We start from the raw sequence: 17,322 nt of genomic DNA on the forward strand, positions 1-17,322 counted from the left end.
CGAAAATCTAAGGTAGAAACTATTTCAACAACAACAACAACAAAAGCAGAAAAGCAAAATGAATGTAGAACTCAAGTAGCCAAGATGTTATCTAAATAAAACTCTACAGCACCAAGTCACTGGCACTGCACGTGACTCGCAGCTTTTTGGCTTTCATGTTCCACTGATTTGATCCAAATGATTGAGGTTCAGAGGACGCTGAAAACAGTGAGAGTTTCTGTATTGAAATGCAAAGAATTATAGATGTTGGCTATTAACAGACACTTCCCTACATTTTAAAATTCCACATAATTCACAGAAAATCTAGGAAGGTTTTCTCTTATTTAAAACTAAACACAGCATTCAGGTAGAACGGCAGAGATGAATTCATAACTAAGCTAATTACTCCATCTTGTTTTCACAATTCCTACTATAGTGATGTTTGAAATTGAGGAAATAAGTTTCTAATGTACTTTCTTACTTAAGACAACATACGGTAAATCAAAATCAGCAAGTAAAATCCAGCTTCAGTCTAATTTGTTACAGCATCAATTCTCAAAGCTAGAGCGCTCCAAAACCAAGAAGAGAAGAACAGGATCCAGTAATGCCAATGGTAGAGGATACAAAAATACACTTAAGGAACTGAGTTCAAAGTAGAAAGAAAAAAAAAAGGCAACTTTATATGCAAGGAAGCACCAAAAGGAAGAAAACTTCATTCTTTTTAATTCAGTAGGAGGAATATCATATTAGTTTTATACACGTTTCAACACATTTCTACACTTCTTATACTTTTGCATTCAGGGAAAACAGAATTTGCATAGCTTAATATTAAACGTGGATGAAATACTTCACTATGAAAACAGAATACCAGTGTTCAATTTGTATTATCTTTAACAGTAAGTTGATAGCCATACCCTGAATATACAAGGGATGTCTTTACGAGTTGCGTGTATTACATCTGGCGCTAGGACAGAGCTCACAGAAAAATCTTCATCTCTAGCAAAAAAGAGAACAAGAGAATCACGTACATGCACACACAAACATACTGAGCAAAATCTAACTGATATCACACTGATTTCAATAGGCTGCAATCTCTTAACACTGCACAGAGGTCACAACTGGGATCACTTGTTTGTTACGCTATGACTCCCCTTTACCTAAACAACTCACAAGCTTTAATTACGGCTCTACAGCGTTCGTACATGTAACTAAGTACACCTGAAGTTAAGTGGGCTGGCTTTGTGTAGTTTTGCTTTTACCAGCCACGCCTATTCTACAATTAGCAGCAAGAATATTGCTCTTCCAGCCCAGCAGACACATTAGAAATGAATAATTCATACCTCAATGTGTAGCATGAGAGGGGCCTTTGGAAAAAAAGAAAAATCACATAAAAAGCTCTTGGCAACATAATTATAGTTTGTGGGATTCAAATAAGGGTTTTCAAAACAGCTAGATTTTATTCTCTATTACAGTAAAATAAACAGACATTGGAACAACTTTTGCATTTCAGGACGCTCCACCCCAGAGGGCTTGTCCACACAAGCCTTTTTAAACTGCATTTTGACCAGGTTGATCATCATAATTGCCAATTTTAGTGCAAAGATGACACTAATGCCACTAAACTCGCCTATGCTAGAATTCACAGCTGTGCTAGTTAGCTTCTGTTAAAACATCTAAGAGTCTTCAGAAGACAGATTCAAAGAGGCAGCTACAATAAACAGATAAGGCATACTACAGTCAGTATAATATCTGGCAAAGTTGCTTCAAGCAATGTACTGATGAGAATGCTGCTATTTTCAATAGATCTGCACTTCTGCTGCCAGCGTGTCAGAGAACTGACATTGATGATACTCAGAGAATAAATGTGAGAGCAGAGCAGCAGTACTGATGTAATCCCACAGTACTACTGTCTGGGAAAACATATAAATCAACATGCTTGGGAATGCAAACTTAATATTCAACACTGTGTTGTAACATTATAAGTTACTACAGTTGATATTTCTGTAAATTCAAATTTTAAAACTTTTTTGTTACTCTGATGAATGCAAGTCTCAGAACTTTTGCATACAGTGTTCAGTGTCACAAATGGCTCACCATGAAAAAATGACTTCTGTGAGAAGGCAGAGTCAGAGGCATCAGCATGGTCAATTAGCTGGTGCTTATCTGAAGGCTGCTTCAGTCTTCCTAACTTTCCTGAAATCACTGACTGTGTGACAATCTGACTCACTGTTCAGGTGGGCACGCAGCAGAAGAACCCATCCACCAAGAACACTTGTTTTCCATTTGGGCATATGGAATTCTAGGAAGAAGCATGCTAATACTCTGATACTTGTGCCTTCTCAGAAGTCACTCAAGTGACTCACTGTTTTTGAGCCACTTCTTTCAGTCTAAACTTAGCTGGCATCTATACTCAGAAAATAAAGTCTTCTTCAAAGCAGACTTTTTATGATCCAGAAGTTTCTTGCATATTTAAGTACTTTTGTTAGTGGGGAAAAAAAACCAAAAAACAGAGGATTTCTCCTCTATCATAGTGACACAAACCTGAGATCCAGGACTTGACTTGCAACAACTCCAGGCTGGGTGGATTTTCCTTCAGGCACATCATATAAGAAAAGTTTACAGTCACAGACAACTGCATAGGCTCTCTGCCACCCTTTCTTGACTCCTGTGGGCTTTGGAACCTGTGTAGAAGTAACTAATTGTTTATTAAATGTAAGCACATGCAGCAGACACAGAAAGCAGGGACATTTAGATAAACTATAACCAATGGATTACAACACAATTTACATGTTCTTTAAAATGGAGTGAAAATCCAGTAATTGAGCAAACATTTATCCTTCCTTAAGCTCTTATATTCTCTGTTACAGCATAATAAGTATATTAAGTAGCTTTAGGATAAACAGTGTGGCCTGTGTAATACGCAAATGCCAAAGTGGTCAGGCAGTTTACCTTCTATATGTTTGCATCAACTATGACAGAAATTCTTCTTTAATGGGACGCATTTGATTTTTTTTCCTTTTTTTTTTCTCTCTTAGCACCTATTAAAATTTTAGCTACTAACCTTCAGCTCTTGCAGAAAAAACAACCTTTCTTCTACATCTAAAGCAGCTAATGTTAAATAAGTTATACAGATATCACCTAAAAGTCTTATGGCTTTAGCACAATTTAGCTGCACAGTAAGTAAAATGTGCTGCTGTTCTCTTGTCCAAGAACAAACGACTATTACCTTGACATAACCTTTATAGGCAGTTCCTATTCCTCTTTGTACATCCACACCAAGAGGCCTTTTGGCTTGCTCAGGTGGAATAGGGCAGACCTGAGGAGCGCTGTCCTTGCAGGAAACATGGCATGCAAACGAACACACTAAATACAAAAGAGAAAATCCACAGTGAAACATGTGCATGAGTGAATCGTAACAGGAGATTAATGCAGTTTATCTACCCTTACAAGAGAAAATTGATTAACTACAGTGAAATTGCCAGTCAAACATAACAAGAGTTCGCCAAAGTGCTTTTCTTTTGTTTTCAACCCATGATTTCCATAAAAGGCAGGAAGTGACTTCACATCTCAATGCTGCTTATAAAGGTATTTTCCAGAAGGAAAGGGATATGGTCAGTCCTGGTACTGCTAAGCAGCAACCAACTCAACTACAGGAGAGAATGTGTATTAATAAAGGAAGAATACAAATGATTGGGTAGGAAACAAGATAAAGATAACAGGTGTTCAATTTGATGTTAGTATGCAAGAGAGTCTAAAGTTGCAAAAATCAAATAAAACTAAAACTCCAAAAAACAGAAAGGCTAAAAGCAACAAGCATAGGCAGTAGACTTGAAGGTGTAACAAAGCAGAACCAGGGGACAACAGCCGAAATTGAGGATGATGTGAAAAGGGCATAAATATATTTCAGAGCTAAAGTAAGGAGCAAACATATGCTATACTGATCACATTCTTTCTTACCATTCACTCCACTTTGTGCTGCGCCAGCAAGAGACAGTGGTCTCCTGTCTACAGAGTACTTTATAAAGAAGCACTACATTTAAAAAGCACAGAATGCATGACATTTCACTTAAGACAGACTTCCAGAACTGCAGAGTGAATCAACACGTTATGGAGAGGTACCTGACCCACAGTTTAGGGGCCAGATCTTTCCGTAGATTTAGTCTTGTTTGCCACTGTGTTCCTACCGCTAGGTACAGGAAGGAGGACAGAGACATGGCACTGTCATGCTTCTTACTCACCATATTCTCAGATGCAGACATCTGTCAGATACTCTGTGCACATCTAGTCCTGCTATTAGGAAGGGTCACAGGAGCCCAGGAACATATGGTAGATAGGAGCAGCATACTTCTGCTAGAACTACAGACTGGCCTACAAACCTCTACCTCACAGTGCCATTGGGAACACACAGGAGAGTGGGTAGCCCAGGGCAGCCTGCTGGCTTGTGTGCAAATCATGCACACAAAGCATTGCAGGTGTTGCTCATGACCAGATAATGCATTCAGCTCTTCAGAAGGCACCATAATTGGTGGGACTGTGCAAATCAAGGTACATTAGGTGCAGTGCAGGGCCAGTTCCATAGGCCTCTGAAAGTACAGCTATATTTCACTAAAGCCTCCAGCATTAGAAAAGAGAAAGAATTGGGAAAAGCAAGTGATTGGGGGTGGAACATAGCAAAAGTTTTGTTCTACTGGAGTCATCTCTATTCTTATGTCAAAGTGATTCCAGTTTTTTTCTGTAGCTATCAAGACTTGGAGCAGAAGAGGCAAACACTGTACTAATGATGCTCTGCTCACATGCAAAAAGAAGAGATACTGATACTAAGGGGTGTGGAGGGGAGGAAAGACAGTTTAAAACTTGCAGGAAGAGATGCAAAACAAGAATTCTGAACTGCCAGCAGGAGACAAAAGTGTGCCCCAGGGCAAGAGCTAGCAGAACTGTAGATGCTCTTGGGGAAGAAGAATCATTGGAAGACCTGTCAGGAAAGAAGCCCTGAAGGGCAGATGATGCCATCTGAGTGTGATGCTGGAGGTGTGGAGAGGGTGTCAGAGAAAAAACTAAACTGGGCAAAGAAATACAATAAAACTATACTGTAGTATTTTGAAAAGATGTGTGGAACACTCACTGACTTGATATGTCTCACCGAGTTGCATGCAACACAAGAGAAGTATTTTCAAATAAAATTATCTCCAAATACTCAAACATGGAACTCAGTGGTACACATGCATCACAGAAAGCATTTTAAATAGGCTCAATTGACAGCAAGGCAGGCTATAGGCAAAAAAAAGATTAGTGCATACTCTTCCCAAAACACAGGATTTATATTAAGATTTGTATGCTATCAGTGCATTCCTAAAGTCTTTTTTGCTTCACTATGCAGACAGAAAACACATCTGGCCTGCACTCAACTCACACTATATATAACAGCACTAATGGTAGCAACAGTACAGCAGGACAAGGAGAAATGGTGTTAAGTTGAGGGAGGAAAGATTTAGGTTGGATGTCAGGGGGAAGTTCTTCACAAAGAGAGTGGTGAGGTGCTGGAATAGGCCCTGGGCAGCCTGGTCTAGTATTAAATGGTGGTGGCCCTGCACGTGGCAGGGGGAGTTGGAGATTCATGATGCTTGAAGTCCCTTCCAACCTGGGCCATTCTGTGATTCTGTGTAATGGTCTAATGTGTTCTTTGAATTTAAAAGTCTGATGCTGATACAAAAGAAAGAAAAGGAGAAGCATTCAGTGGTAGCTACTCCTCTCTCTTTCACTCCCTTCCCAAGGAAATAATTGCTTTAAAATACATTAGTGTTTTCAGATAATTTTTGGTGGGGGACAAAGGGGTCAACTTGCAGAAAAAAGCAGAAAGTCTGAGTGACTCACCATCACAGGCATAACCTTGTCGAACCAATCCCACCATAAGTGAGGTGCAATGACTGCACTGAGTAGGGCTTGTAAATGACTTGATATTGAGCTGGTGAGCTTTAGGCTGTAAAAGATACATTCAGGATAAACAAAAGAAAACAACTTTTCAACTTATAAAATGAAAGCATGCCCATTCCCCCTCCCCTTCCAATACATCAGTGTGTGTTATGAAATCTGAGCTTTTAAGTAACTGCATCTTGTAAGAGGTGCTGCAAGATAACAGTAACGTTTAGTTCAAATCGTAGAAGACATTCGAGCCAAATCCTCTATTTATTCTGCCATCCCTTTTGACAAATCAAAGCCCATCAACTTGCATCTGGTAATACCTGAATAAAAACAGAGACCTAACAAAGAAACAACACATGACAAACCCAAACAGGACAAACACAGATGGCTAATTAACAAATGGTAATTCTTCCTTAGTTCAGAATATGGTTAGCACAGTCCCCCTACCTTTGGTACAGCTAGAGAAATGGACTGAATGGTGGGGGAAGGAGCAGCAGGCATCCTCTGAAGCCGAATTGGTTCCTGAATCACAAAAAACTGTAATTGAGCAAAACGAGGGTTCAAGAATTTGTTTTAAGGTTGGGGTGGCAAAGCTTATTGTTTTCTGGGTTTTTTTTCTTTTTTGAAAATTATCAAAAATTTGTCAGAAACACTGCAATTCTGATTTAGTAGAAACAGATTGTGTTCTAAAGCACTCACAGGAAAGCCTGCACACTAACAAGCAAGCAGCAGTACAGAAAACATACAAAAATGAGGTACATCAACATACACAGAGCCAGCAAAAAAGTTTCACATTTGCAACTATTCTCAAAGCAGATGCAATTAACACTGCCATGTTACACATAAGCAACATTCAATCTTGCCTCTTCATACAAAAGCTGCAATATATACTGATAATGAACAAGACAGAGAGACTTTCCACTGCATTACTCTTCAGAGTAGAATAATGGTTCCCTTACTTCTTGTTGCTGCTCTGCAGTTACAACTGAAGTAGATGGTGAAACTTCTGATTTGGGACCCTGTGTTTCCTGCTCGCTAACGGAGCCAGTCTGCAAAAGTGACAGCAAACATGTTAGATTAGATACCACAGACACAATGAACTGTCCCTAGGCCAACAGAATGGAAGTTCAAAGTAGCTACAATGAACAGCTCACTGCAAAAATAAATGAGAAACTTTGTTCATTTCTGTATGCATGCATCTAACAACTTTATACTCTTAAAAAATCCTTCCTCAAAACAAACCCTGCCACCTGATGGAAAAGCTGTAAAGCTGGAAGCACTAAGATATGCAAAACCCAGTAGTAGGCAGCATAAATACTCTAACAATCTGCTTTTCCCAGAAAGACTGTGTTGATTCTCTTGCAGGCAGGTATGGAATGATGTCTGAGAAGCTTGGCAGTAATCCATAAAACAGCTCATTTCTCATGGTTGCTTATGCTACACTAAGATTTTTCTAGCACACAGCAGCCACCACAAGAAAAATTCTTTGAGTAATACTACACAAGGTTTTTAAAACTAAGCAGTTTTTTAGAAGATGATTTCTCATCCTATTTTCACTTTGATAATTAAAAATAATCACATTGTCTTATCACACTGCTCTACGTTTCACTAAAATTTAAAGCTAGCACCCGTTAGAAGCTCTCAATTTCACACTTACATTAGCAACTACTAATTGCCAGCACAAGGGGGAAGTATGCTACAATTCCAGAGCTAAAGAATCTGGGTGTGGAAGCAGGGTACTGTATTACTGTTCTCTGAGGACATCATGGAAATCACGATTAACAAACATCAGATTAGACTTCACATAAATGATGTAATTAGCACTAAAGGCAATGAGTAATGAATCACTCACTTCCCAGCTAGTTTCAACAGAAAGATCACTCAAATCCAGTTAGCTCACTAAATAGATTCGGGTATTTGTTATTTTTTTTGTTTGTTATGAATTGATTCGTAGGGCTGGGCCACTGAAGATCAAATTATACCATTATGCAATATGAACAATTTAAAAATGCTAGGCGTGATTCAGCTTTAGCCATATAGACAGTCAAAATCTAAAATAATAAGCCTGTAAAAATGTATTAAAAGAAAACTAAACTAGCTCTATTTAGTGGATTAAATTATAGAGATGCTAAGGAAGCAACATCTAGTTTTAGAAGGCCATTTTTACTATGATAGGTCACAACAAAATAAGGAGACAAAACTACTAGCAAGGACTTACTTCTTCCCAAAAGGCTAGCAGAGAAGATGTAGACGAAGAAGAAACAGAATCCTTTGTTGTAACAGATATGAGGGATAAAAATGATCACTTATCACCCACAGAAAAACTTCAGATGGAAAACTAGCAGGCTAGCTAAATAAAACGTTTTATGTGGCCCAATGATATTCATTCAAACTAAACTAACCTAGAGCAGATTACATAGATGATCCTTAAATATACATGTGAAAAAAACTGCTAATGGAAGTTACTAAGTACTGTATCAGGAATTTTAATGTAATTCATCAAAAAATGCCACTTGCATTCAATCAGTGAGTATGCATTTATTGCTGGATCTGTAGACTGGATCTTTTGTAGTTACCGCCTTGATGTTCCACATTACTATTTTAAGTGTGTTTGGTGATTTATAAAGCAACATCAAAGTTGGTAGATAAAAGCTATCCAGATTGTAGTGTATGTAAGTAATGTTTCTCTCTTCACCTCATCCACGTAGCTCATCTCGCTGCTTAAGCAGGAAAGCCAGCTTGGACATTTTCTAACCGAGAACAGCACAGACACAAAGTACACACATGCAAATATCACAGCATGTCCATGAGCTTTCTTTTTGGCACCAGTAAGAATTTGAAAAACGACAGAAAGCGTACAAATTTCACATATATTATCTCACCAGACTAATTAAGTTTTAACCTCAGCCCTTTTAACTCAGATCCATAAACATAACAGATCATTCTTTCCAGTTCCAGCTCGTAGCTTTATCCTGAACTGGCAATGTGTTTTGCAAAAACAAAAAAAAAACCCCTCAAATCTTCAAGGATCAGGAGTTCATGAAGCAAGGAGATGTGATTCTGTGTTGCATTTAACAGCTGCTTCCTTGGGGAATGCACAGTTTTTTCTAAGCAAAACGCCCACTTGGAGCTGCTATGTGTATGATTAGTTTTCAAAGGATCAGAGGGTGTGTCACAATGAACTTACAGTATCATCATCTGTGGGTCCTCTGATTCTCTTCCCAGTCCCTTCTACTCTGACCACCCCATGAAGATCTGGAGCCAACAACTTTATATATTTGTTTAAGCATTCTTTGAACTATGTGAATACATGTGGTTTTTTTAAAATGTTAACTAGCATCTTCCAACTCCAAAGTATTTAATCCCTTATTTGTAATAAGCTGCGCCAGCCTTTCTAAAACAATCTGAACGTATAGTATTCAGCCAAAGGCTTGAGACTGACTTACAGAAAACAGAATGAAGACTATGTAATGTAAGCTTATGGGAGTATTTCCTAAAGGTGGCAGCTTCTCTTCAAAATGCCAATTAATCTGACGTCTGCTGATCACTCAATTCTACGACACACTAACTTGTCCAACAAACCAGATATAAATTTGTTATGTAGGGCCCAAGCGTTACTTTTAGGTAATAAAAATACAACTCAGCTATCACATCTTCATTGTTAGTTTATGTAATAACTCACTCTGAATGTCAGATCACGTGCAAGAGGAGAGGTGTTGAAATATTCAAAAATGGAATCCTGAAAGTCTGGAAGTTTGAGACCTAAAACCCAAAACAGAATAGCCTTAGCTACAATGCAATATCAAACACTGCATTAGAACTCTGTTAAAACACAGCAACTTCAATTACCTGGATCTGTCCTGTATTTTTCTTCCAGTTTTCTCCTTAAGCCTTCCATCTCTTCCAACAATTCTCTGTTCTTTGCTTCAGATTCCTTTAATTTACTAATGTAACAAAATAAGATCAAAATACAGTTGTAGGTATTTCCAAGTCAGGAATGCCTGCCTCAGACTTTTTTTTTGGTTGTTTCTTTTTTTTTGGGGGGGGGGGGAAGGGAGGAGGATAAGTATATTTTTTCTAGGCTTATTGATTTTATTTTTCCCCTAAATTAGCACCTCACTTCTTGGCTAGACAGTGAGAATTACACTTAAGACTCTTGTTACCACTGCAAATATTTGCCAAACACAATTATAATACTAGTTTGGTCTTTTCTTCCCAGTTAGCTTATTAAAAAAATAATTGGTTTTGCTTTCAATCTGCTGTTAGCCATACTTATACCTCAGGTGCCTAAGATCCCTATCTTATTCCTGAGATATTCGCAGCAGTGTAAAGTTAACCTGAACAAAGCGTTAAGAGTTCTCAGTTGACAACACTAGAAATGCACAGTCTATAGAGTAGGATCTTCCAAGCAAAGTCCACTAATCTGGGCACAAGGGAACAATTTGAAAAAAAAGCTGTTACTATTACTATTCTAATTTAGAGCTGCACATTAAAACCCAAACATAACCAAAGCAGCTATTACCTTTCAAAAGATATGTTTGCATCTTTAACTTTTCGTAGCTCTTCTTGAACTAGTTGTTTGGCACGAATTTCAGCATCGAGGGCAGACTGTAATTCCAGCCTAGCTGACATATCCAACTTCTGACTGCGTCGCACTTTCCAAAGTGGATCCTGTGGCAGTAAGTTACTGAATATTAATATCAGATGTCTAAACGTATTTCCATAGTTGTTCACAGATGTAAAATAACTTTCACACTGGTTCAGAGAATGCACTTTTGATTAATTATGGACACTACTCCTGCTACACAGAAATCAGCCAATAGCCAGATTTTATTTCGTAAAAACAAAGTAACAATCATTTGCTTTTAATGGTCATACCATTAACATAATATGCTTGAAGTCAAATTGCTAGATCACTGAGCATGACAGTCAAGCAGAGAATCCACTGAAAATGGCTAGCTTTCATTGTTGAAACTATAAAAGTGTACAGAACTTGCACAGGGACATACTGGACTTTAGGAATTTAGATGAATGTATATAGTTTATGTAAGACATAGTATCCTAAAATATAACATGAAGAAAATGAAGTAATTTGGGTCTTGAAATATTCTGGATACCCAGGGATTTTCATCTAAACAGTTCATATGCTCATTAAGCATTGTACACTATGCAAATCCTCACCACCACAAGCTAGTTTTCCAAGCTTTTCAAAGCATTTTTCAGTGTGGACTACATTTTCAGTGTTCCCGAATGGATATTCTCTCTAGTCACAGATGAAAATGCAAATAACACTCATGAAAATGAGAGCCTTTTTTTATGTTGAGAAATAATTAACCTTAGATCAGGTTCTGCAGAAGTTACAAAACCAGCTGTAATATACAGAACAGACAGCATTCTTTATTCTGGGCCAACTGCATTTGATCCAATCTTTCTTCTTATAAAACCACTCAACGTTATGATCGTTTCTCTATAATGCAGGCAAAGGCTAGACTGTAAAAAGTCATAACCTTCTCTTAGTTTTTCCTATTCATAGGTTTAGAAGGGATGAGTAACTTTTATCTATATAAATCAGCAGCAGATTGACTCTTTCCACAGCATCTGACTGTGCAGACTGGCACTGCTAGGGGTGTGGGCTTCCATGGCCAGCTGCAAGTGTTTCTCCTTTTCTGTATGTAGGTATTTAATACCTGCAAGGCAAAACAGTGCTTTTGCCTTAGAAACCATACTCCTTTGAGAGGGTTTCACCTCTTCTATTTTTGAGAAACCATGCAACTACTACTACATGGGAAAGACTACGACACAAGGTCTCACTGTCCTACAGTGCATAAAGCTACAGGCTCTCATGAGTCACTAGTTTGTAACAGTACCAACCAGTTAAAACTTGTTCAAAATACTTGTACAAGAGAAAACTTATTTTGTCACTGTAGTGGCAATTAAAATTATTCTCTTGCATCTATTGTGGTGAGGTAGATTTCTGTGATCTTTATGGGTTTAATCCATTGTTTCTACTCTGTAGTGTGCAACAGTTTTTAATGGTAGATGTTAGTAAGAAATACCACTGTAATTATCAAATTCTGATTGCATGATCCAAATGAATTTAACAAGCCATAAGTAAAACTAGTATGTCATTAGCAGAGCAGAGGATTTATTAGAAAAAAATTCTGATTTTGGACAGATACTGAGAATGTGGCTGAAACTAAAACTGTTGGCTTCTTAGACATCCCCAGAACATTCAAATGCTTGTATTTTCTTACCAGTGTTCGTGATCCCAGACTGGAACTTCTCAAAGATTCTAGTTCTTCTGTCATTTTGGAGGCCAATGCTTGGAGATAGCCACGAGCATCCTTTTCATCACTTACCCTATTGTGCAGTTACAAAAAGGTATCAGTGAACAGTTTCATGGATCACAGCAACAAAGGCTATACTACCAAATAATTGGTATTTGCATCAGATTTAGGGATGTGGCAAACGTGGAGAGAGCATAAAAAACTTTCCCAGCAGAGAAAATTGAATATTGCTCGTATTGCCTGCTTTAGGTTTTTCTTGTGTTTGATTCTCTTGATTGTGGCAGTTACCAGGGAAACTGAAGCTTTCCTTCTGCCATCAAGAAGAGTTCTGCAGAGATTTCTCTGTTATTTTTTTGTAACACGATCTGCACATTGCTTGCTGGATTTTTATAAGGGCTATTTGTAAAGTTCTCCTATAACATTTGGAAGGGCAAGTAGAAAAACTATGAAGCCCCACACCTTGCCCCTCTCCACTCAGTAGCTGAAATGCCTTTTCAGGCCTAAGTATTAGTCAGAAACTAGACATTCATCTAATTTGTAACCACTGATCTCCAGCAGCAGCAACACTCAATTTTAGTCAGCAGAAGAAACATATAGGTGACCAAATGTCTTGCATTCAGAAAATACTTGCATGCTAACCCAGGAAACAAGAAGGAAAGACTGATGTGTGAATTAAGTGCAAGAGTGTGTCTCATACAACTACTCAGGATCTGTGTTAACATGGAATCACTTTAAATCACGACCATTTTCCTGACAAGGCTTACCAGAATATTCTAAACTTTGTGGTTTAATAACCACTTAAGAGTTTGAAGTGACAACCAAACCCTTTCCTCTGCACTTAATGGTATCTGACAATTTCATTTAGAAATCTTATTAGTCAGCTCTTCTGCAAAAGCAAAAGAAACAATTCATCATCACTCCAAAGCACCACGCTTTTGTTGATCCCAGACATACAAAAAAGGGCCTGGCTATACATAAAAAAGAGTGCAATCAGTATTTCAAAAATCTCAAAGTGGCCATCAGGATCTCTGAACAATACATACCACTGAATAATTTCTGCAATCTGAGCTTCCCAGTGAGCAACAGACTCCTTCTTTGCTGCTAGGTCTTGGAGCTCATCATCTAGCTGCCTGTTCTGTGCTGTTAATTTGTCCACAAAGGAGCAAAGCTGAAACAAAAGATTTCCCCTTTACATGAGTTTCATACATTTAGCAATGTGTATGTCCACACACTTACAGAATTTGAACAAACAACACAGGAAATTGTATTTCGTTTATTATTTTTGCAGAACTGGATCATGATCAGATCCTGACAATAGAATACACTTCCAGTTCATACAAATCAATCCAAAGCAAAGGTGCAGCAGAGGGAAGCAAGCACAGGGGCTATGGTGAGGAAAGAGGCTTAACTGTAATCCATCAGGAAGGCAAGCTGGCATCGTAAATGCTTTGCCCTCTGTGAAGCTTTCACACAGAAATTGGAAGGTGGTGCCCTCTGAGTTGCAGGAATTGGTTCCACAAAGTGCAGTAACTGAGATGCTAAAGCTACTACTTGGCTAGATCTCTGATACGTCTATGGCCAGAACTTCATTTGTTTCGCTATATATTGCCTGAACATTGACTGGTACTGTTCAGATCAATGAGAACATTATTTCAACACTGCACAGAAGCAAAATGTAATTCTTGCTTTGCTAAAAAATGTTTCCTAAAATAATTACCTTCTCATTTTCTGTTGTTAGCTTTTTGTTATCTTCCAAGAGCATAGATCTTTCACGCTCGTATTTCTCTTTCATTGATCCCACTGCTTCTTCCATTTCACTGTGCCTAAGGAGGATAAGAAACACAAACATGTACAGCAAGACTGCAGAATCTGTAGACTGGGATTTTCAGAAAAACATGAACAGAATTAAGGTGAAACACCATCCTGAGCTGTTACCTGTACAATGCAGCACACATACAAAAGAAATCCCTGGTTATTAATCATATCCCTAAAACTTACCTCTCTCGCTTCGTTTTCTCTAATTTATCCTTCAGTATCATGATCTCTTTCTGCAGTGCAAGCTGATGGCTCTCTGAATCGTGTACTTCCTTTTTCACGTTTTTTACTTCTAGAACATGTGATGCTTCTCGCCGGACCAGCTCCTCTTCATAGAATAAGATTTTCTTTTCCAGCTCAGCCTTCATCTTGGAAAGCTCCTGCTGATGTTCTAGTGTGGCTCCTGCTGCCCGCCCCCCCTGCTTCACCTGCAGAAGAGTAGAGAAGAGAACTCATCAGGAAAGGACTACAATCCTTATATTTTAGGAATATCATCTGAGAAAGAATTGTCCCATTGCAACACTTTGGAAAATTTTTGTCTAGGTCATTAATGGCTCAAAAGCTGCCTTCAAGGGTTTAGCTCCTTAAGTGACCAACTTTGGACCATGTGGGTTTATTTAAAAAAAAAAAAAAAAAAAAAAAAAAAAAAAAAAAAAAAAAAGAAAGGAAAATAAATCTAACAAATCCTAATCAGGCTAGGTCAGGTTTCTAGTAATGTTGCAGTTTTTATCCTGGTATCAACAGCTGAGTAAGCAAAAATATTGCAATTCCTGTGTCATGAGTAAACATTAAAAAAAAAAAAGAAGAAAAAAAAAAGAAGCAACCTTCAGAGCTTCCAGTTCATTTTCCAGTTGTTTGCAGAAGACTTCACTGTGTTCACGAAGCTTACGTTCCTTTGATGCTTCTGCCATAACTTCTTCAAGTTGGGATTCCAGCTATAAAATCAGAGTAATTTAAAGTCATTTCAACACAAGATAGGGCTATCTGTATCATTCATTTCCTCTCCTCCACAGGGATGAGCTTTCCAGGGCCTTGAAAACAAAGCTTTTCCTTATCTCTATCTTACATTAAACCACTATAACAAAGCTTTCAGAGTTTCATGATAATGTTTTGCCTTCAGTGATCCAGGCATCTGTCTTTTTCAAAGCACAACTACTACCAAATGACTTTTGGTACTGATATAAACCACATTAGATACACGCAGGGATAACTGCAAAGCTTTTATTAATGTTAAGAGAAGGAATCAGCACTAGGAATTCACTGCAGCTGTGAAAGAAGAAAGCCTCTCATATTTACAAGTCAGCTCCATGCCTCAGTATCTACTAAGGCAGCAGATCTGAAAATCCTGACCTTTGTGCCAAGTTACTGTGAAATACTTCAAATATGAACACTGAACATTTGTACCTTGTAATTATGGAATAAAATAGTCTTGATCATCCATTTATCTATTTCAAAAGTATATAGTATACAGTATCAGGAAGACAATTTAGTGGCATCCAAGGCAGCTATGCAACTAATGAAGAATAAAACCTGCTTGGTTTTTTTTGTGTTTTTTTTTTTTTTTGCATTCACATTCAACTAACAAAGTTGTTTTTAAAAGCATTGTAGTTAAAACTGCAGACCAAGATAATGAACTTATAGATTATGTTCTGAACAGAAGACTGATGAAGATGTTAGGAAAGAGAGGACAGAGGAATTCCTAGGAACAAAGACAGATGATCAAGTTTTTCATGTTGTTTTCAACACTTGAACTAGCTCTACAGAGGAGGGCAGAATGCACTGCCAAATACAGTGCTGTAGCCCTACATCTTTCCCAGTCAAGTACCACCCCTAATTCACAGACAGGTCTGAAATACTTCACCTCTTAATACATTTTCATAATCTGTCCTTCAACTTGCCAGGAGTTTTCTAGCACCACTTACAAAGCTCAAGCTTCTTTTCAAACTTCACTCATAGAGCACAAAATATGACAGCTTTTCAGTGATTAAAACACTGTGCTAACCATGATAACTGGGTCTTATGCATTCCTCCAGTTATCCACTTCTTATTCAAAACTGTAAATTGCCTAGGATAGTAATCAGAAAATTAGCTTGTTTAAAGATATTTACAATTATACTCTCTATACTGACTAAGAAAATAGTAAGGAAAACCACCTATTCAGTCTGTATCACTGTCCCTCTCTCCAGATAAACAGAAACATTCAACTGGAAAAAAAAAAGTGAAGTCAAAATAGTCCAACACAAAGCACATCAAGGCATTGAGCATTCTAAGTTTCAAGCTGACTGAAACTCAGAGTCTGCAGGAATCAAAACACAAAGAAGTAACAGGCTGGGCACGTAGCAAAAATGGTTTCCTCAAGATTAAAATCAGTCTGCGTACAAAGAATAAAGTAGACTCTGCTCATTCCCTGATACACTAGCAAAACTTCTAGAAATCAATTCAAGATCTATTTTGTGAAGTACAGTGAAGCGATATGGAAGAGTTATCAGAGCAATATCTTATAAGCAGAGTAACTCATCGTTCCTGCTCCTGATTTCTCAATACAATCACATCAGTGATACAGGGCAAGCAGCAGCTGAAACACGTCACTGTTAGTTATTTTATTGAGCTACCTCTTTTCTGATTTTCTCTGATTTACGGATGTCCTGTCGCATAGCATCATTTTTCTGCAAGCTCATTTCCACCTCCTCCTCTTTGTCACGAAGTTGTCGGGACAGTTTCTGCTTCTGAGACCGCAACTCTCCCATCCTCTCACTGAGCTCAGAGAATTCCTGCACAGCCAGCTTTCTTTGTTGGTGGGCATCCCGCAGCTCTTTGGATTGTGTCTTTAATCTCTCTGAAGCTTCTACAAGTTGCTGGTTTTTAAAAAAAAAAAAATATATATAAATTGAAGTCAGTTTATTTTTTCCAAGAAAGAAAGTGAACCAACATAAGCATGACTTGAAAACTCAAACCTCTCAGATAACTTCAAATATTATTCCTAATAGTTAATTTACACAGCTGCAGGAGCATATCAAGACAACAGCTATTCCGTTTCTAGGGTGGCATTTCCAAGAGGACTCTTGCTATTCCCAAAGTCTTTCATACAAATCGGACTGCACAAGGCCATCTCACCTCTCAGAGACTTAATTTCAGATTACCACAATGTACTTGCACAATATACTTCTTACAGGAAGTTGTTTCAGTAAAGTTTCAGTAGACTGCCCATTCAGGAAAACAGTCAAGTAGACTGTACCAGCACTAAGAGGCTGCAGCAGATCTTGTGAAATTCTTAAGAAAATTGAGGAAGATTGATTAGAACAAACTGCAAAGCTCTAATTTA

The 17,322-nt window shown here is 38.0% G+C and overlaps 1 protein-coding gene across 3 annotated transcripts in view; it reads right to left on the reverse strand.

Moving 5' to 3' along the window:
• CDC42BPB (CDC42 binding protein kinase beta) overlaps nucleotides 1–17,322 on the reverse strand; it is an 87,400-nt gene that overhangs the window by 14,354 nt on the left and 55,724 nt on the right. Inside the window, exons 13-27 of one of the 3 annotated variants that reach the window (XM_048949453.1) lie at nucleotides 16,613–16,855; nucleotides 14,825–14,935; nucleotides 14,184–14,428; nucleotides 13,903–14,008; nucleotides 13,229–13,353; nucleotides 12,153–12,258; nucleotides 10,421–10,569; nucleotides 9,748–9,842; nucleotides 9,581–9,660; nucleotides 6,858–6,947; nucleotides 6,346–6,420; nucleotides 5,851–5,956; nucleotides 3,206–3,342; nucleotides 2,521–2,660; nucleotides 894–975 (exon numbers count right to left, since the gene is read on the reverse strand). In XM_048949453.1, the coding sequence (XP_048805410.1) occupies nucleotides 894–975; nucleotides 2,521–2,660; nucleotides 3,206–3,342; nucleotides 5,851–5,956; nucleotides 6,346–6,420; nucleotides 6,858–6,947; nucleotides 9,581–9,660; nucleotides 9,748–9,842; nucleotides 10,421–10,569; nucleotides 12,153–12,258; nucleotides 13,229–13,353; nucleotides 13,903–14,008; nucleotides 14,184–14,428; nucleotides 14,825–14,935; nucleotides 16,613–16,855 (1,890 nt within the window). Of the gene's footprint in view, nucleotides 1–893; nucleotides 976–2,520; nucleotides 2,661–3,205; nucleotides 3,343–5,850; nucleotides 5,957–6,345; nucleotides 6,436–6,857; nucleotides 6,948–9,580; nucleotides 9,661–9,747; nucleotides 9,843–10,420; nucleotides 10,570–12,152; nucleotides 12,259–13,228; nucleotides 13,354–13,902; nucleotides 14,009–14,183; nucleotides 14,429–14,824; nucleotides 14,936–16,612; nucleotides 16,856–17,322 lie in introns of all 3 variants that reach the window. The other 2 variants (XM_048949452.1, XM_048949455.1) reach the window with 2 other exon arrangements.

This window comes from Lagopus muta, chromosome 6 (genome assembly GCF_023343835.1).
Source record: "Lagopus muta isolate bLagMut1 chromosome 6, bLagMut1 primary, whole genome shotgun sequence".
Taxonomy (NCBI): domain Eukaryota; kingdom Metazoa; phylum Chordata; class Aves; order Galliformes; family Phasianidae; genus Lagopus; species Lagopus muta.